Below are 21,642 nucleotides of genomic sequence, written 5' to 3'. Positions count from 1 at the left end.
ACTTTTTCACAAAAATGAGCAAAATCGGAATGACCCGGTTAATCTGCCACCCTACGAGAATAGATGCCAACTACTGGAATTGGAAACGCTGGAACAAAGGAGGAAGAACGCGAAAGCTGTATTTGTAGCGAAACTACTGAACGCCGAACTTGATGCACCGAATCTTCTTGCTGTCATCGACATTAACATTCCCGGCTATGCACTCAGGAATACCGAATTTCTCCGCTTACCCCGCTGGCGACAGGACTACGACGGTAACGAGCCAGTACGTGCAGTCATGCGCAATTTCAACGATGTTTATAATTTGTTCGACTCCAATGAAAACTCTGTTCAATTTCGCTCAAGGCTAAGAAGAATGAATTGATGTTGATGCTAAGAATTATTCATTAAGACAACAAATTGTCGGATGAAGATATCAAAGCAATAAATAAATAAATAAATAAATAAAATAAAAATACAAAATTCACCTTTCGTAAAAGGTTTGAGCGGCTTCAATGCACATTTCACTTTAATTTTTCCGATTACTGAACACGTTTTGCTGTCATCGCAGTTTTTCTTTTCACATCACTTGCCTTCTCTGAACGGTATTTTCCAGCAAATGTGTCCATTTTCGAAGCATTCTTTGCATCGTAATGACATTTTAAATTGAATTCCTTCGCAACCACCACTGATTCATTGCAAATTAAACATACCGGTTATTGATTAATTGCAGTAAAAAATACATTTCAGTCCACTTTTCTTGGAAATCTCTTCCTCCATCTACAATCACTCGTTTGTTGCCAGCCATTTTGGGAGTGACGAACAAAGTCTGAGCAAAAAAAAAAAAAAAAACACCAACGAACTGACGCACGCGTGAATCACAAATGGGAAGTAGCAAGTAGGTAAGAAGAATTTAAGAATCATTCTGCGTTCCATTCTTAAGCGCTCATTACACATGTTAATATATTGACAAACATCGTATTGTCAATTTTCCTTACAATATTATCAATACATAAATATTGACAAAATTAATGGCAATACGCTAAAGCGCTCGTTACACGGGTCAATATATTGACAGTAAATTGACATACTGACAATATTATTGAAAAGGTAATATTGATGACGATGGATTGATGACGAGTATTGTTGAAAAACTAATTTTCATTTCACTTTGTCAATATTCTTCCCCTACCTAAGAGGAGGGAGAACGTACGTCATTTAGATCGACTGACTCACAAAGCACCTTCGCGCATGCAGTGTTGCTATTTTTTTTAATCTTCGTGTTTGATATAAAATCAATTTCAAACTAAATAAAAAATGCACCTTTTTTCAGTCATCAATCACCCAGGCTTTGTTTATATGGATTTACATTTTCTTAAAAATCATAAGGATAATCATGTTATTTTATTACTTTAAAATAAAATAAATACTATCACCGTTTCACATACCTACACGTAAAGTAGATTAATTAATATATGCATGATTTTCATTTATGAATATTTACCAAAAAATCAGCATGATAGTTTCTGTTTTGGAAACTGCGTACCGTGAACGTTGGTTATTCCACACGTGTAGTAATTCTGCGCACTCGACAATCGATTTGGTTAAATTCGATCAATTTGGAAGTACATGTCATGTTATCTGTTGCCCTGTGTATTTTCTGTGTCCTGTGAAAAAGCTACAACATTTGGTATACCAATTTGGTGTTAGAATGACAAGTGCGCGGAATTACAGCTCAAGCAGAATAACCCACGTTCACGGTATATCCTATGTTAATTAATAAACTATATGTGTGCCCATTAATACAGTTTATATGCCATTACCTACATCAACTTTCTTGCACGTCTTCTGGTTAATATTTGACTTTTGTATATTATGAATAATGATCAATAATAATTTGACAGAAAGTATAAGAGGATTTTCATCATGATAAAACTAGTGTATCATTATGATAAAACTAAGCATTATATGTATGGGTAACACTAGGTAAACACACGCTATGTTTAAAGGCGACTTTTATTCAAAGTGAATGTACTTTAACTTTTATTTTACTAGATGATAGTTTGGGACCGCTAGTTTCATAATCTGTAAGATTTAAAATATTTCATCGGTGAAAATATTGATTTTCTTAATTTTTTTAGGTTTTTTACGTAAAAATACGTTTTGATTTTTTTTTTATATTGGAACAAGATGTCGCAAATCTAGAAACAGCAGTTTTTTTCCTCTAGGCTAAAAAAAAAATTACGTGTAAAAACATTTTTTCTGTGTTGTCATGGAAAAAAGTTGGACTAAAAAACCGTAAAAATCAACCATTTTTTCGTATTATATTATCTCTTAAGTTAAGACGCACGGTCGATGTGCCTACTGTTTTTTTTTTTTTTTTTTTGCTTTATTAGAGAGATTTTCAGCCTTGGGCTGTGTGCCTACTGTTATATATTTCATTGTTGTTGTTGTTGTTGTTGTTGTTGTCATGAAATGAGAAGGTACAGAAAAATGCAGATCGTCAAATGCATATGGGTCATTCCGCGCCAAGTGTACACACCACATGAAATTAATCTCTTCCGATTTGGACCAAATTTGTAGGGAATGTTCATTTAAGTTTAAATTTTCAAAATCCAAAGTTTTATGCTAATCGGAGCACCCCTCGGTCACGGGGCGCATTTTACATTTTTCGTGATTCTTTGGAAAGCACTACTTTCTTTTGTTCATATCTCCGGAACAAATAAAGCTACAAATTGCATTAGGCATTGTTTTAATAAGGACATTAGACAAGAAATCTAAATCTGTAACTTTTGTTTCTGTACAGTGTTGCCAAATATTTTTTATTTTTGTTTGAAAACTTTAAATGCAGTTTTCTCATAATACGTGTCGTTTAATTTTCATTTTAAGGACACCATCGTGTTCTTCATCCTTTTTTACATAAGAAACACTTAACGACAAAAAGTAATTTGCGTAGTTTCTGAGATATTGCATTTTGAATGAATGAAAGTCATAAATTATGAGGGTAAAACTTTTTTTTTTATTTTTTTTTTCCATTTCCTCTTCATAAGTGGATTCATTCTCATGACTTATTGTGTAAAATATTATTTAAAGAAAAAAAATCTATTACATTACCAAAAACAGTGTTGCCAAATTTAAATATTATTTAGCGACTAAAAACTTTAAACGTGATTTTTTTAAGTTGATGCATCTAAATATTTGGTTTGATTGCACCATCGTGTCCCACAGCATTTTTACATAAGATAGACTATCTAAAACAAAGTTCAATGCAATGTAACATTTTCGGAAAACAAATTAAAGAAAAGTGTTTTTAATTTTTCTGAGGCATTTTCTAAAGCAATGGAATTAATATCCAAACCTATTATTTTAAAAGTTTTCAGAAGGTAAAGGGTGATACGGTCAAAATTTGGTCAAGGGAAAACGCGTGTAAATCGGTGAAATCGTTTATTTAAAAAAATCAAATTAAATTTCTTTTTCAAGTTCAATTAGCATAAAATTCAGGAAAAATATTCAGTTAGGCTTCCGCTTTTCCAAATCCGAATTGCCGGGCCTTACGCTTGACCCCTGCCATCAGATTTTGTACAGCCACCTTGTCCACCTTCTTCGCCGCAGAAAGCCAGTTTGCCTTGAACTGCTGCTCGCCCTTAGCAGTTTTTTTGGTCTTCTTTAGGTTCCGCTTGACAATAGCCCAGTATTTCTCAATTGGGCGGAGCTCTGGCGTGTTGGGAGGGTTCTTGTCCTTGGGAACCACCTGCACGTTGTTGGCGGCGTACCACTCCATGGCCTTTTTACCGTAATGGCAAGATGCCAAATCCGGCCAAAACAGTACGGAACAACCGTGTTTCTTCAGGAAAGGCAGCAGACGTTTATTCAAACACTCTTTCACGTAAATTTCTTGGTTGACAGTCCCGGAAGCTATGAAAATGCTGCTTTTCAAGCCACAGGTACAGATGGCTTGCCAAACCAGATATTTCTTTGCGAACTTTGACAGTTTCATGTGCTTGAAAACATCTGCTACCTTTCCCCTTCCTTTTGCCGTATAAAACTCCTATCCCGGAAGCTGCTTGTAGTCGGCTTTGACGTAGGTTTCGTCGTCCATTACCACGCAGTCAAACTTCGTCAGCATCGTCGTGTACAGCCTCCGGGATCGCGCTTTGGCCGTCGTATTTTGTTTATCATCGCGATTTGGAGTCACTACCTTCTTGTAAGTCGATAGTCCGGCTCGTTTTTTGGCTCGATGCACGGTTGTAGACGATACACCCAGCTTATTTGCGGCATCTCGGAGAGAGAGGTTAGGGTTTCGCTTGAAACTACCGGCAACTCTCTTTGTCGTCTCAGCGGCTTCCGGTTTTCGATTTCCCCCCGATCCAGACTTCCTGGCTGTCGACAAACGTTCCCCAAACACTTTAATTACATTTGTAACGGTTGATTTGGCAACTTTTAGCGATTTTGCCAACTTTGCGTGCGAGTAGCTCGGATTTTCGCGATGCGCGAGCAAAATTTTGATACGCTGCTCTTCTTGCTTGGACGGCATTTTGACAACTGAAGAGTTAATTCCAAAATCAAAATAGGAGCAACATTCTACACACACACACCTTCAAAATGAGGGGTGTTCAGGTTTTTTAAATGCAAAATTGAAAGAAATACGTCAAGTTGATATTGACCAAATTTTGACCGTATCACCCTTTATCTGCCCTGAGGAACAAAACTTTTGAAAATACTGTTTCGAAATATGACGTGAGCTACAAATCATGTTGAAAGCTCAACACATTTAAGAAAAAAAAACGTCAAAAGTCTATTCCAGCGCTTAAAGAAGGTGGTTAAATTTTGCAATTTGAGAGTCCCCATAATTTGAGTTTGGGTCTTACAAGTCCTATTGAGAATCAAGTTGCTCGGGATTATCTAAAAATTTTCTCTCAGGAAATATTTTTGATGATGCCTTGGGGATTGATTTGGAACAAGCAAGATCTATAACTAAAAAAAAAAAAAAATCAAAATATGACTCCAGGTGATGATGGAATTTCCTTTATCCGCATAAAAAAAAACTCCCAGAAAGTACCTTGTCATTCTTGGTAAAATTATTTAACAGATGATTCCATTTGGAATACCTTCCTGATAAATTTTATAAATTAATTTCAAATGATGAAGCGTTAGAACAAATGTCCAACAATATAATTAGTAATTTCAGGCAAAAATTGTTGTAATCCTAAATTGCGACAATTCATTCCCTGTATATTTAAATAAGATTTAGTTAAAGTTTTAGTTTTAAGATGTCTATTGTTGTACTGAAACCAGTAACGGTGATAGATAACCTTTTCGTGGTGCGTTACTGGAATAAGATCTACCTCCGAACCCTTGTCCTAACAAGTTGAACTAGGGGAGCAGGATTTTTCAGTAATCAAAGGAACACATTTTTGTTCTTGTTACTTTTCATGCCTTGTGTAGTGGTAAGCGTGATTACCTCTCACCCCAGCAGGCCTGGGTTCAATCCCAGTCGGCGCCGCCGGGATGTTGTGAGGCATAACATCTCTGATCACGCCTTCCTTCGCATGGGAAGTTAAGCCGTTGGTCCCCGGTTCATGAGTTGATGGGTCGATAGGTAGGGTCCAGGTGTGGGAGCTGCCTTCCTGGCACGTCGGTAGCATTGGTGCTCAGCACGGAAAACAAGATCAACGGAAAAAAACAAACCAAAGGAAAAAAAAAACTTTTCATGCCTTGTGTGGTCTGTTTTTGCTTACTGAAGAGAACATCATGAGTCTAATCTCAGGCCCATCCATATTCAAGATTCCTCAATGGCTTCATTTGTTAACATGACTACATGGTACTAACAGCAACTTATTGATTAAAAAGGAGCTGGTATTCCTAGTAGCAAACGTTTTTGCTTACTGAACAAAAAACCGTGGATTCAATCCCAAGCTCCTTCGCTTTATATGAACGTTAGGACATCAATGCTGCTTATCGTTTACCAAAACGAACCATGCTGCAAACTCAATCCTCTTTCCCAAAAATCCAGTGATTCCCCTTTGAAATGCAGAGGATTCCTCAGCTTTCGTCAAAGCGAGTGTCAGGCCACACATTCCTACGCAAACCCTTGACCTGCGTTCGGGTGCGGCCGGCGCTGGTATTGCCAAGTTTTAGGTCACCACCCAAGTAGTATTTCTTGTTTTATTGCACTCTTTTAGTGGGTTTTGAGATCAATTTTATAAAACCGTCAATAAAATGAAAAGCTGCAGCACAACCTTTTGATAACCGCTACAAATCGTCTTCCAGCTTAGTGGACCACTCTTGATAAGGTTTATAAAGCATGTTTGAGGATCATAATAAAGCTGTCTTAAAACCTTTTGTAAAAAAGCCCCATACTCTACAAAAGGTTCTCATAGCCTCTTTAGGAGAAGTATTGTTTTCAATTAGTTTTATTACGCTTTGATGAAAATCAGTTATAAATCCAATTTAACCGCCATAAATTAGCTTGCTGTTGTTCTGTTCTGCTGAAACTTTTTTTGTTTTTCATATGGAAATTTTTAGCGGTAAAAATAGGTTTGAGATCACCATTCAATCAATTTTGTTTCATAGCGACATTAGTGAAAATCTTAAAGAAAATATATGACTTTTAAGAAGTTCCAAAACATATGCGTTTTAAATTTTATCGTGTATATTAGGATAATATGAGCGTTAAATAAATGCACCTCAAAACTAATTCAAGTTCACAAAAAAGATTGTTTCAGGTATCAAATGAATTTGATGGAATCATCTTAATTTTAGAGAAAGTAGATCTCAATAAATAAATTCATACCAATGTACACTGGAAATTATTTCGGATCTCTAATTTTGCCATTATTTTATAGAAATTTCTTGAATTTTGTTGCAAGGCTTATGGCATTTTAATAATGACAATATGGCGATAGAGGACAGCAGGCAAGAAAAACACCAAGTGCAATTTCTTAAAAATGTCCAATGCTTACATCAGAACAGAAAAGCATAATGCATGATTTTTGATTTTATTTCGAGCACTATTTTAATTTTTAAAAAAGCAATTCATTTTTTTATTTGAGAGCAAATGAATATTCCTATTCTACGGGTGCAACCGATGAATTTTACAAACATTTGGAAAAGTTTTGAATGGTACATTAACCTTTATGAAAAGTTATGCGTGATTTCAACTTTGTTGTCCTAAAACTGTCACCATTCCACGTATTATCCATTCACAAGTTCTATAAAGGTCCACTGCTAGGGTAGTTTTAATCAATGGTCTAGGATCGCGTGACAGAATGTCCGATAAGCGAGTATGAAAAAAAGGAAAGAAAGTCTTCAATGCTGATTGTTGAAGTGTTTTGTCCATCCACGACTGTAAATCTGATAAGAGACGCAAGTTAGTGTAAGTTTCATCCTCCGACTACAGATAATTATATATTTCCGCTTCGTGAGTCATTTTTGGTGTAGCAATGTGTCCATTCGAAGTGAAGATGGTTCAGAATGGCGAGGAGGCACACTCTTTACAGCTTCCTATGTGACATTCGCAGAAAATGCAGTGGCATTTTTTTCTTGGTTGGAGTTATTCACGAAGGTTTGCGGCTGACTGTAGCAAATAAACGGGCTCATGCTTACAATTTAGTTGATTCTCTTTGCGCTCCGCTTGGAAGTAGCGGAAAGTTTTGTTTCTTTTCTATGTTGTTAAAATAAACCACCCATTTACACTTCTGACAAGTTGCAACTGAATGCTTATAATTGTTTTAAAATAACTGTTTCATGGCCAACTAGTTTTATTGCGCTTACTTATATACCTATATAAGGATTTATTTTTGGGTTTTATAAGGGAAATTCATATTGTTTTTTTTTTATACTTCAAGGCAGTCATAAAACCTTTCATAAGTGAAAATAGCATAAGCATCAATCGTTTTTTTTTATAAGCTTTATAGGGGTTTTGTAGATAGCTATAAGAATGTTCCATGACTAGCATTGTATGGTTGCATGGTTGCAGCTGCAATGAAACCTTTATAAATTTTGAATATAGCCAAGTGGCTGTAGATTTGTTACTTGGGCAGTTTTCACACATTGAGGATGATTGTTAGTCCCAAGCAACGCCTATTGGTTCTCTGTGTAATTATAGCTGATCTGGCAATAATAGACGCTTACCCGTCTCACTTCTTACTTTAAAAAAACACGGGTATTTACATAAAATATGGACCATATTGATTTTGGGTACTTTTTAAGCGTGAAGTTTTTCACTGAGATCCAGTAAAATAAAACTGCCGAGCTGCTCAGTAGTGCTCACCACGGCAAAAAAAAAATCTATGTGTATGCTGGAAAATTTGGCTTCTAAAGCTGAAAGTTTTAATTGGGATGAACTATTTGGCTTTTATTTTGATTACGAAAGCATGTGGGTATGTTATCTGGATCAACCGAAAAAAAAACACTGTCTCTTTCTTCATCATCAGTTCTTACGCAAGATGTGAAGGTGACGTCAACAATGCACAATGGGTCAGGAATTTAATCTAGCAGAAAAAATAACACCGCTGGGGGATTGTATCCAATTGAGTTGACGTCTGCTGTAAAGTTTCTTGGATCAGTTAGGACCAATGCTGATAAAAATCATGCCTTCTACACACAACTTAGCTGAAAATGAAGACAACCTTAACAGATAAACCAACTACCTGCATGAATCTGAATGTTGAAATAAACACATTCTCTTGATCAAGGCAACCTTTGAGTATCGAAGTCAACATTAAATTTTGTTTGTCTTCATTCGTGGCTGGATGTTCATTATCGCCTCTGTTGTTGTCAATATTATTATTCGTCTTTATCTTGGTGAGGATGATTTTGAGGATCAAATGCAAAATTATTCATTTCATATTACACAAATATAGCACTGTAGAACGTGCTGTGTTGGTTTTTATACACAGATTGGTGGAAAATTATTGCCTCGTGCTGAATATCGAAGTTTTAGGCTCTGGAGTCGACAATAAAGTCTGCAGCGCGCAAAACTTGGTCAAAAATTGGTGTATTTCTGTTAAAAATGCATAAAAATCCTGAAATGCTGCATTTGGAAGTTGAGTGTATATACAATGGTTGCTATGATGAGTTTTAACTGTTTGCTCTCCACTTTTCAAAATGACGTTCAAGCAAGAGGAGCAGCGTGTCAAAATTTTGCTCCCGCATCAAGAGAATCCCACTTTCTCACACGCCAATCATCATCCGAACGTGGCAGAGACGACGAAGAAGGGGCGGTGCAATATAAGCGGAATCCTAACCTCTCCATCCGGCATGTCGCTGGCAAGCTCAATGTCTCCCATACTACTGTGCAGCGAGCCAAGAAACGGGTTGTCGACGTTTAAGAAGGTGAAGGTGGCAAACCGAGATTACAAACAAAACACGTCGGCAAAGCAGAGGTCCCGAAAGCTGTATACGAATCTGCTCACAAAGTTCGACGACGAAACTTATGTGAAGGTGGATTTTAAGCAGCTTCCATAATAGGAGTTTTATACCGCATCAGGAAAAGAGAAGGTGGCTTGAATTTTCAAACTCATCAAACTATCGAAGTTCCTGAAAAAATATCTCGTCTGGCAGGCCATATGCACGTGTGATCTAAAAAGCGGCATTTTCATTACTACTTAGTAACATTCAAGCTGGGTGCAACATTCAGTTCGTACTTAAACTAACATGTTGCACCCAGCTTGTAAGTTACTCATAGATTTCGTTAGTCACAGCTGGTGTGACTCGATGGAGGCGCATTGTGAACTACCTTTCGTCTTCATCGTTTCCATGCACTTGTGGTGTATATATTGCGGAACAATGATTTTTTATTTTAAAATTGTATCTCCAAAACTACTTCTCCGACATCGCTAATTTTTTGATATGTTATGTAAAATTAAATGATCTTACAATTAAAAATACTAAAACAAGAAGTTGTTGAAGACCTTCGCAGTGAAAATCACGAAAAAACATTTGTAACGTATTTTTTTCATACAAAATCAAATATCTCTGCGTGTTTCATAATTTTTCTTAAAATTAAGTTAAAACATCTTTCATCTGATCAAGAGGTTCAGAAGTTATGATTTTTCTTAATTAGGCATTTTTGAAAAAAAAAATAGATTTTTCGGACCACCCTAACACGGAAATGGTCACCCTAATGGCGGAATAAAAAAAAAACATACGAGTTTAATATTTTTTAATAAGGAAGAACTATACCAATTTTCATGAAATTCTGAGACTCACTTTATTTTTTTCCTATGGATTTGCTGTTATATAAATTACGTTGGGGAGCTTCAGGATTGCTTTTTTAAAAAAAAACTATCTAGTACTCTTCACGTTAAACGTCTAACTAAGACTGACTTTATTCCAAATACTTTTTACGTACAGAGGCCTAACTTTGTTAACGGTCCCTAGTGATGACACTTTGAAACAGGATCGCGTCGTCCGGTGGCTGGCTGCTGATGCGGTGAGTCTTAGGTCGGCGGTTACTTGCTTTCGTGGAATCTGATGACGGTGGGCAAACCATGCGCTCGTGGCTTATGGCAACTGATCCAATGCGGCTAACGAGGCTGATATTTGTTGTTGTTGTTGTTGTACATTCCTGATGCTATCTATAACACTCGACAGATCAGGAATAGGGTATATTGATTCTGTAACTTATATAAATAAATTTACTATGATCCCTTAAAATATCTCAGAAGTATAGTGAGATGTATTTGAGATAATTGGATTTGACTAAAACATTATGTTTTATTTCAATAAATAGAGCCAAACTGTTCTGATGCTTTTCATAATTAAAAAATGTTAATTTTTTATCAAACATGCGATTTAAAATGGCAAACCTATACCTTGGATTGGACTTCTGTACAAAAAGTCAAGTATACTCCTCACAAAACGTATGTGTTCTTGTTCCTTTCAAACCTACTTACGCCATTGAAAAACTTAATGCGTGCCACCCACTCAAGGAACGTCGCGTACGAAGAGAGAGACAGAAAAATAGACAACACCGGTCTTTGAAAAGTTGCTGGGAATGCTAGCTTGCTGTGTACTATCCCCCAGCATCGCGACGTAGTCACAGCGTCCGGTCGTCGGTCGGTCGGTCGGCCGATCGGGCATGTTTGGCTCAGATGTGCTACGTTCCCTCTATGGTTTAGTCTGTGCCATCTTTCAGGCGAAGGAGATTTACCCAAGCACAGCAGCTTCACATTAATCCCACCAACTGTGTTGATGCGAATGAGGAGCGTCCAGGAAGACAGGACCGGCAAATTTATGGAGGAAATTAAGGACACACTGGGTCCAGGTGAGGTGCGTATAGTCCATCATCACGATGGGGGTGGAAATATGTACGTTTGGCTGTGCTTGTGAACAGTGCGCGAAAAGTACACGGAAAGTCGGGCAATAAGAAGTGAATTATCATCCCCCGGGTATCCTTTGAGGTGGAAAATTTGATAAGCATTAGTGAGTTCGTTTGAACCGTCACGTGCACTGTGGGGAGTCATTTATGAATGCTTTTTTTCTTCTTTGATATTAAGGTGTAGATCTACATCTATAAAATTCCTTTTTTCGTTTTGAAACAATAGACACATTCTACGTGGCGCTAGAACGGATTTGCCAGTTTTGGATTCACAGTTTTTGTACTTGTACTGATAAAAATTGAAAGTAAAATCGTCATGGTTAAAATGTCATATTTAATTATCTTAAAGATAAATCGTCCAGCTCAAACCGTTGTATGAGGTAAGAGGTGGGACAATCATCATCATCATGCAACATAGTCACCCACCAAATAATTTTGATCTATTCATATTATAAATACGTGATCAATTGTTATAGGAAATTTATCACACATTCCTAATCTGCAATAATATTTTTGGGTTACTAACAGTACAAAAACTCTCATAAAATCAGGCACAAACGTGCAAACATCAATAGCATATTATAGAAGATGACAATGATTAGGCAATATTACTTATTAAAAGATAAAAATTTCAATGAGCTACATGCAAACAATCTATTTAGAACATCGTCATTCTGGCATTTCCTTCGTAAAAACAGCTCCATCAACTGCTGCAGTTGCCAAGATAATTAGTTTCATTTTTTAATTAAGATCCTACCGTTTCATTTCATCTCCTTAGTTTGGCAAAAGAAAAAAAAAACTAACATTTTCTTTTTCCCACTTCTTTCAGATCATTCTACCGACGGTCCTTCGCAGAATCGTGGCCCGAATAATCAAGTGCTGCTGACCCAGATGAGGCCCATTTCGAGCATAATCTTCAAGCCGTGTGCACTGAAGTGAAAAGAAACGCACCGAAAAAACAGTGCAGAAAAAGGAAAATATTTTGGCAAAATTGAATTTCCTGTCTTTTTTTTTTGGCGAGTAGAATAAAGTGGTTGTCAAGGAAAATTTGGTTGAGAGATAACTGAAGTGTTTGAGTGTGAAGAAACAAATCATAAGCAACTGGGAAAATGGCGAGCGTGAAGAGGCGTAGTGTTGGGTGGCTGTGTCTAGTGATTTGCGTGGTGGGTGTTTATTCGGATGTGTCTACCACGATGGAAACTGCAACCGTTGGCGTCATCGCTGAGGGTGGCGTCAGTGTCAGTGCAAGTGAAGAAGATACCTACGCTACGGTAATGTCGGTTAGCACTAGCGGAAAAATGGAACCAGAGGTGTCGGAAATTCCGTCCTCCACTGTGCTTGGAGAGTCGACAAGTGTCGTTGTCACAAGTGGTCCAACAGAGATGGTAGAAGGATTGACGACTGGTTTTGCGGTGGAACTGGGTAGTAGTGCTGCCAGTTTGGCGGAGGAGGGTGAAATCGAGAAGAAGGGAGACATTGAGCTGGAAAGTGAGACTCCGGTTATAAGCTTCGGAATACGCTCATTCACGGTTGAAGTGGGTACCGGGACAGAGCGGTCCAGTGATGAGCCGGTGCTGATGAATGCAACCCAACCAGAAAATGCTACCCAGCAGAGCGCAGAAAGTGCCTCCACTACTCAAGTAAATTTCTCCAGTGAGTCGTTGGGCGACGTGGCATCTACTGCAACAGCTACTACCGTAGAGTCGATATCTACTACTCTCATCAGGGAATCTGACCATGTGGAAAATACAGGAGACGAAGGGCCATCTCAGGAACAGACGAGCGATTCCGTGGTTACCATCAATACCAAACTTACCAACGAAAAGCCCATTAATATGGATGACTCCGGTGAAGAACAGCATCTTTCGAATGAAATACGCGTTGAGAAGAAGAATGGACTCTATCGAATCAAGATAGCCGAAATCACAACCGATGAATTCGATAATGGATTGCATGAAAGTGATAATGAGAATATGCTGATGCCAGCTGACGTCGTCGCTTCCAAGTCGGTTTACCCGAGCAAGATTAATATTGACGATTTTTATCCTTCAAAGCTGGAGGACTTCAAACCTTCGGTTGCCGGCGGAAATGTCATCCAGAGGGAGGTGGAAACGCAGGAGAAATTATTGCGAGAGAAAGCAATCCTGCGAAACGACGATAATGAGAAACTTTTCGAATCAACCATCATGAAACCATCGGAAGTTTTGCCAGTAATTGACAGCAGGACTGATGGCTCCGATGAGGATCGAAATGAGGGTGACAAAAAAGGACAGGATAACGGTGACATTTCCACTACCAAGATTGAGATCGAACTAATCGATGATACCTCAGAAACTTCTACCAGCGACGAGGGAAAATCCTCCATCGACAACATAACCGAGAAGCTGGAGGAAAACGACGAAGTAATTAGCAGGATTGAGGAGAATTTCAAAGGTTACAAAACTTTCGACTTGCCAGAGGAGGAAGAACCCACTCCAAAGAAGAAGGACGATGAAGTTATTACGATTGCCATCTCCTCCGTGACATTTTCATCGTCGCAACAGTTAACCACGCAAGCCGTACCGACCCTGACACCGATCTCCGGCACTACCACCCACACATCGCAGGAAGAGGTCCCGATTGCCGTCAGTGGCAGTGACATTGTCAAAGGCAATTACGGTAATTTGTTCATTCAGAGACGTGTCAAGAAAAATGATCCCACCACGGCCAAGCTCAACGTCTTCGATTCCGTCGCTCCACTGAAAAAGATAGATTTTGCCAATACGAAATTCAACACCGACAACAGTGGCCCTCCGCACGACCCCAAGGATGCCAACAAGAAGGACAAACCGGAATTTTCCACTACCAAATTTTACAATAGCAAGGAGCTCTACAGCGAGCTACACCACCAAATGATGAACGACAGCGACCATCGTCATCCGAGCCGCAATTCTCCGGTCGTGCCGAAGAAAACCACCGCCATAGTTTCAGAAAAGGACATCCTAACCGCCAAAACCCTCTCCCGACCGGCTGCTCAATCAACAGTAACCACCAAAAAGCTACCACCGAAATCTGTCACTCCCACAAGCGAACCTATTCGTTCGGAATCCAACATCAAAAAGCAACTACTGAAGACAAACTTTATTCCGCGTGAGGAGTCACACCCACCCACCGGCAAACCACAACAATCCGTCGTCTCCCAAACCCCCCTTGAAAACACATCCGTCAACCGCCCACTCCACCCTCAGGACCAGCAGAAGAAGATAAAAACCCTCGGTGCAGCTGCCTCCGCCATCATCGCTGCCACCTCCAAGCTAACCAAAATCAACAGCAAGGCTCGCATTACACCTGCCATCACTTCTGGAGCTGCCAACCCTCAGCAGCAACGTAAACCGCAACCATCGACTTCTCGGCTTGGTGAAAATTTAATTACAAGGCCGGTCATTACACCGCTGTCCCGACTGCAGGAGAAAATTAACACACTGGATTGCGACATCCAGGCCGTCTCGCCGGACTCGACCATCTGGCGGGGCAACGAGACCCACGATCTGAATCTGCCCATTACGGTGAGTAGACCCTAAAAGCTCGTAAAATATAGGCATGAACCCGTTGTTGTAAATTAGCACAATGGAGAATGGCTGATGGAGACCGAATATCAAAGGCATTTTGCATTTGGCACAGATTCCAGTGCAACGTGACGTCACCACCGACCGTCACGGGGCTTCAGCGGGCTGTTGGGGTGGAATTGAAGGGTACTAAAAATTATAGCACTTTGTCACCCGGGAGTGACATAGTTGTGGCTAAATGCATTTTGCTTGTAACTTACGGTTGTATAAAATATGACCATGCTGTTGCCGGTTGAATAATGGTCCAAAAGGGCGGGGTATTGAGGAGAGAGGCATACTTTTGGTTATGATCTTGTGTAGTATTAAGCTGAATCATGTTTTCATTAAAGAACTGCGCTTTAATGACAATATTTATGACAATGTGGTAGATCTTCATGAAAAACATACTGCAATTAATATCTACAAAACAATTTATAATCAACTCTCGTATCAAATTCTCGTTTTGTTCGATATTACAGAACCCGTTCGATTGTGGCATCACACGAGTTTGGATGCCCAATTAACGCTCAGGTAACAATGTAGGTTTTATGAGGGTTCTGTAGACCATGATTGAGACTTGTAGTGTGCTTTAAAACCTCAATAAAACTTGCAATGTTATTTGAGCGCGCATCTATGTTCGTATGAAACTAGTGGGTGACAACTGGTTCGTTGATTGATTGATTTTCAAATTTAAGATGTTGTTTTTTTGCTTTAATCTTTGCGTGCCGAACGTCTAAATTTGCAAAGATTTCAAAATTCAGTTAGCTCTAAACACATAATTTTTCAATCTTTTTCTGCACAACAAGTTGCATTTTGTGGAGAATCTATTCAAGTTTTTGAATCCATCCAGACTACATTATTAGAACCTGCTGTGCATTCCGGAAGCGTGTGGAGGCCGTAATTGCAGCGATCGATGATTAACATAGTTTAAAACCCTGAGAAACATCCCCCTTTAAATAAATAAAAAAATGCTCGTAAACGAATTTTTTTTCAATTTTGACATTATGACATCATTATGATGGCTACCAAGCGTTTGGGATTTTCCTTATTAGAGAGTTGCATAGATTTTTCTCCTTTAGTTTACTTAAATTTTTGGTTCCGATTCAACACATTGTAGTTTCATTTTTATACCTGTGATCTTGACTTTTTTACCTAGGAGATGAGTACTTAAGGGGGTTAGATTTTGATAAGTTCTTTAGTGGAAATGACACTGATGAAGACTGCACATTGTAGTCAAAATGCGTATCTGTCATGGATACCAAAATTTATTAAGTGGAATTAAATGGAAGATAACCTTGTTTTGCTGTTTCATATTGCTCAATGGTGCAAACATTATCACGCATACGGTATATAGTGTAATAGCTGGGACATCGATTGATACTGATAACATGATTTTTTTTTACATTTGCTACTGTCGACGCAATGAAAACATGCTCTTGATCCTACGTTTATTAAGCCTTCTACAAAAATGCTTCGACGCCCTTCGAACCTTAACCATGGCCAATGAAAAGATGGCCTGTTCTTTAGCTCTTTCTATTCTGGAGGTTGTTGATCTTGGTGATCATGGTCATACGTGAGATTTGATTTTTTGAAGTTTTCTCAAAAAATTTGGATCAATACATGGTACCGGAGTTATTCCGGTTTCCATTGGGGCCACTCTGCGTCGGCATTCGGCTTTACTGTTCTGAAATAATTATACACACAGTGAACATAATATTTACGCAATAAAATTATCTTAATGGACCAATTATGGCTATACCGATGGTCCATGATCACACTGGGAATCCCGAAAATGTCCCGGTGTTCCAGAGGAAGTGGCCAATTCTCAACAGGACCAAAACCCGTCGTGCGACATATTAAACTTCGTTATTTTACAAAACTTGTCCGGTAAAGGCAAGGTATTGACAGTAAACGGTCACACTACCACACTGGCTATATACAGCTGAAAAACGACTAAACGAGTGTTTGTAAGTTCTGATGAGGCCTGCATATAGTCAAAAAGGCGAAATAACTTCCCTATGGTTACTTGGGTAACCCTCTTGGGTATGATCCGGTGCCCCCGAGGAAGTTGTCAATTATCGACAAGAACCTAAACAAGTCGTGCGACATATCAAACTTCATGATTTTTCAAAAAATGGCCGGTAATCAACTTATAGACAGTCCACGGTCACACTAGCCCTCCCTTACATGTTCCGGTGCACCCGGGGAAGAGGCCAATTCTCAAAATGAATTAAAACCCATCGTGCCACATATGAAACTTCATGATTTAACAAAGCTCGGCTGGTAATGGCCTTGCTGACAGTCCACGGTCACACAAGCCCTCCCGGGCATGTTTTAGTGCCCTTAGAAATGTTGCGGTGCCTTCGTGGATGTGGTAAGTTGTAGACAAGAGCTAAAATCCGTATTGCAACACATCAAACTTCATAATTTTGTAGAACTCGACCTTTAATGGTTTATGGAATTCCATAGGCCATAATTGGAACATACCATAATGGGAACGTATAGCCATAACTGGTACGTCTACCCTACGGTATTTTTTTTAAAAATATTTTTGAGTAAAAATTCGAAAAAAAGTGTAAAATTCAATAATATCAAAAAGTATATCCTCTTTATTTATATTTTACTCTTCCAGAGATTTGTTCCCGTTTTACGAATTAATTCAAATAAAAAGAAGTTCCACCGCAGCTTTCAAATAATCAATAATTAAAAACCCTCAAAAATACTTCAAATATGTCAATGCGCACTATGTTTCTTCACACTGGCGGTAGAACATTGATAGCTGCGGTAGAACTCTACGGTAGCTGCCAGATGGCAATTTTTCCACAAATAAAAAATGTAAACTTTTGGAATATTTAAACCATGGACCTTGAAAACAGAGATCGAAATTTTCGCCTACTTGAGAAACGTAATGTTTCACCTGCTAGGAGAAATAGATGAGAATGTGAGAAGGGAGAGAATATTATACGCTCACAGCAGTTTTCGCGAGAAAAGCAACAGCGATTAATTTTTTTCGGAGAGCATGAGCGGCAGATAAATCGTTTCTTTTTCAGTGAACTCCTGATTCCGATAATGATTTTTCACTTCTTTCATACACCTGAAAATTCACTTTCCGCACGCAAACGATGATCCGAAATTAAGAACCAAAACAACAGTTAGGGCACATCCATAAATTACGTAGAATCTGAAGAGCAATGGAGAGGGGGATTCAACATTTGTAACGGACCATGCATAAGGTATAGAAAAATCGCCACGAAGGGGGAGGGGAAGGTCTAAAATCTGTTAGAAAATTGCAACGTCATTTATGGATGATCCTTATGATTTGACAGAAGGTATAAAAGGGAAATAAAAAAAAATCTGACGGACTGGTTGAAACCAATGAAATGCAAACAGGGTAGGCTATGTGAAATCGTTGTCCCTTTGGTTCTGCCGCTGTTTAAATGGATAACACAGTATGACGTCACACTCCGTTAACTATTTAATCAGCGCAAGAACAACCCGACCAACCGTTCGTGAAACTTCTTCAAAGTTCTTAATATAGAAATAAAGGTTTATGTCGGCAATTCTTTACTTTAAATTTTCTATGATTTCGATGTACACATTTAAAAATCTTTATTAATCGATACTTACATTTAAGATTATTTCTTCATCGGTCATTTGATAGTAATCTATAAAGGTGCCATACTAAATTTCTTTTAATTTCGATATGTCACATAGACTTTAGTATTCTTTACAAATATTCATCAATAAATATTTAAATACTGATGTCATCATAACTTTGAACTTTGACTAAGAACAACAAAGATTGTCATCGATGCACATTTATAATCTCCTTGTTATCGATTTGCATCGCTGGTTAAAGAGAGTTCAAGACACACCAGGTGACAGATGGCAATGTTTATATTATTTATCGACATATTCGGCATTTCATCGGAAGAAGCAATCTACCGGTAAATGAACGAGAAGACCGATAGCCACGATGCAGCAAATGTTTATCATTGTAGTTCTTCAAGTTTATGTCTATATATATATTTAATAACCCGTGATAGCATGCGTGGTGGGATTCTCGGCATTTGGAACCCAATGAGGAAAACTGATACCTTTTTGACCTCTATTACACCTATATGGCTGACTGGTTGATGGTTATGACAAATAAATATTGGGTTCATGTATGAAAAGATTTACAGAAATTTCAATACATCACATACTAGAGTGTGTTTGCCTGTCGTTGATAAGCTCATCAGCAGCAGCCGTGGACCCAAGGATTAGCAACCAACAACGAAAGCAGTACACCCCATATGGCATGGGATCGAAACTAGAAATTATGCAGTTAAAAAATCACAAATAAAATCAGCAGTTGTGTATCGATATTTTGATTTTACAACAGAAATCGATATTTTGATCTGGCAACACAATCGATATTTTAACATTGGTAACGATTGGTAGCAATATTTTGAGAAAGATCTTTATAAACGATTCACGATTAGACTTTTAGCATCTTTACAATTATTCATGAAATGGTGACGATCGCTATCGATTTTTATTATGAATGGCTTTGAAGATCGATGTATAGAAAATTAAAGAAAATTAACGAAATGGTTGGTCGGGAAAAGAGACGGCGAATTCTCAAGCCTCAACTGGGGTGAAAACGAACAATTTGGGGTGGTATTTTTTTTTTCGCTCTTGGTAGTTTTCAGAGCCAAATGGGTGATGAAAAAGTATTTTCGTTGGTTTCTGAAGAGAGATATTTTCGGATTATGTATGAGAGAGGATAATGAATTATCGGTGCAAAACGAGACATGAAAATGTGAACGGTTCACAACTCACGGGAAAGTAGCTTGAGCGAAATGCTTATCGTGCAGATAGTGAGAATTTCTATCTCTGCTTGAAAATTGACAAGATTCGTGAAACATCAAATTTTGAACATATTTTTAATCATCTTGTTTACAAGTCTTTTCATGTAATTTTTGCACACGTAAAGGGTGTACCGTTTAAAATCCACACACACTCAAATTGCTCTAACTTTTGATACGTTGAATAAAATTAATTAGAATTTTGCGAAGACACAGTTTAATGTGTATTTTTTAAACTCTTTGAGTTGATTTAATCAGGTGCGCAAAAGTTTTCAAAATGGCGACGAAAGAACAGTGCGTGCGTGAAAAAGTTTTGCCCGAATACACACTAAAAAAATCTGAATTTTACTGGTGCTGTAAACATCCATGCATGCAAACATTCATGCATGTAAACTTCCTTTTCGCGTAAACTAGTAGCTTGCAAGAAATGTTGCAAACAAAGGTGGAAAGTTGCATACAATATATGGAATATTGCATGACATGTCTCATAAATTTACACGATTTATAATGTAAATTTGTATGATTTATGACGCTCCATTTATGTGCATCATAGTAACGGAAATTTACACTACTTTTTTTTAGCTGTGTACTTTGAAAAAAAGGATTTGTCGCATCGTAAGATCAGAAAAAAGTTGAGAATCGTGAATTCCACGATGTCTGGTAGTATAAAACCGGTTTGAAGAACTTCTGATTGTTGGTCGGAAACGAAGATCCGAAAAAAAGCCGTCACGCTTGGTTGGGGGTTGGGGCCTTTAAACAGAAACCGAACGCCTCAGTTCGAGACGTGGCTTAAAATTTGCATGTGAGCAAGACTTTCGTAACCTATAGGTAGCTCATACCGTAGTAAGCTGTGTCCCATGCGCAAATGTCGCAAAAAGACATTTCAATCGCCGTGGGAGTGTCCCGGCGGACCGTCAAACAGGTTTTAGACCGAGAAAAGAAAGGACAACTATCCGTGAAGGTGGCCACAGGTCGTCCGAGGTTAGTTCGGGTTCCGAGGGTTATCGCTCGATTCAGTGCGATTCGGGTGAATTCAGTGCGTTCAATAAGGAAAATGGTACAGGAACATGGGATCAGTGACTTTACGGCATGGATCGTAAAGGAAGATTACAGGCGGAGTTGTGTTGTTTTTCTACGGATTCATTATTTTTTATTAAAAACATAATGTTTATTCATCAAAAAACGGAAATGAATATTAGAGAAGGGGACCTGATCAACCGGACGACGCAAAGTAGTCGCGATGGTGTCACAAGAGCGGTGGATGGCACTGAAATAATTTTGTATTGAGCACCCGTAACTGAATATGGCGGTTAATGAAGGCAAGGGCCTGTTCTAAACGCCACCCAAGAACAGCAAGCCTCAGGCAAACACTAACCCACACCTGAAGAGAAATGGGACCAGACTACATTATTAGAACCTGCCGTGAATTCCGGTAGCGTGGGAGGAAGGTAGGCAGGAAGAAAGAGAGAGAGTGAGAGAGAGAGAGAGAGAGAGAGAGAGAGAGAGAGAGAGAGAGAGAAAAAAGAGAGAGAGAGAGAGAGAGAGCGTTTCGAATGCAATATGGACTCTTGGAAAAATGCGATGGTCATCCGGAACATCCAAAACAAATTTCTATTTATGAAACCGATCCTAGATCTCCATTGTTTTGTTTAAACCACTCATAGGCGTCTTATAAGAATGAATTCCGAGTTTTGAATCGAATATGGACTCTGAAGACTATGCGAGGGAACATCCTTAAAAGTGGTCAATTCATGAAACAGATTCTAGACCGTGGTCTCCAGTGTCCATATTCCAGTCACAACTTCGAATTCATTCTGATAAGATGTCTAGGAGTGATTTCGAAAAATCTTCAAGTTCATGAATTTACCACTTTTACGGATGTTCCGAATCTTCCGGTGGACCATCA

General features: G+C 38.5%; 1 protein-coding gene across 2 annotated transcripts in view; it reads left to right on the top strand.

The window, feature by feature from the left end:
- Positions 1–21,642, top strand: part of wry (weary) — a 565,654-nt gene that overhangs the window by 204,093 nt on the left and 339,919 nt on the right. For both annotated transcript variants that reach the window (XM_065232870.1, XM_065232868.1), the window contains exon 2: positions 12,132–14,847. In XM_065232870.1, coding sequence (XP_065088942.1) covers positions 12,412–14,847 — 2,436 coding nt within the window. In that variant the 5' untranslated portion in view covers positions 12,132–12,411. The remainder of the gene's footprint in view (positions 1–12,131; positions 14,848–21,642) is intronic.

The sequence above is a fragment of the Ochlerotatus camptorhynchus genome, unplaced genomic scaffold (assembly GCF_037179485.1).
Source record: "Ochlerotatus camptorhynchus isolate MF236.1 unplaced genomic scaffold, CSIRO-AGI_Acam_v1.1 ptg000379l, whole genome shotgun sequence".
NCBI lineage: Eukaryota > Metazoa > Arthropoda > Insecta > Diptera > Culicidae > Ochlerotatus > Ochlerotatus camptorhynchus.
This window is presented reverse-complemented; position numbering and strand designations above follow the sequence as displayed.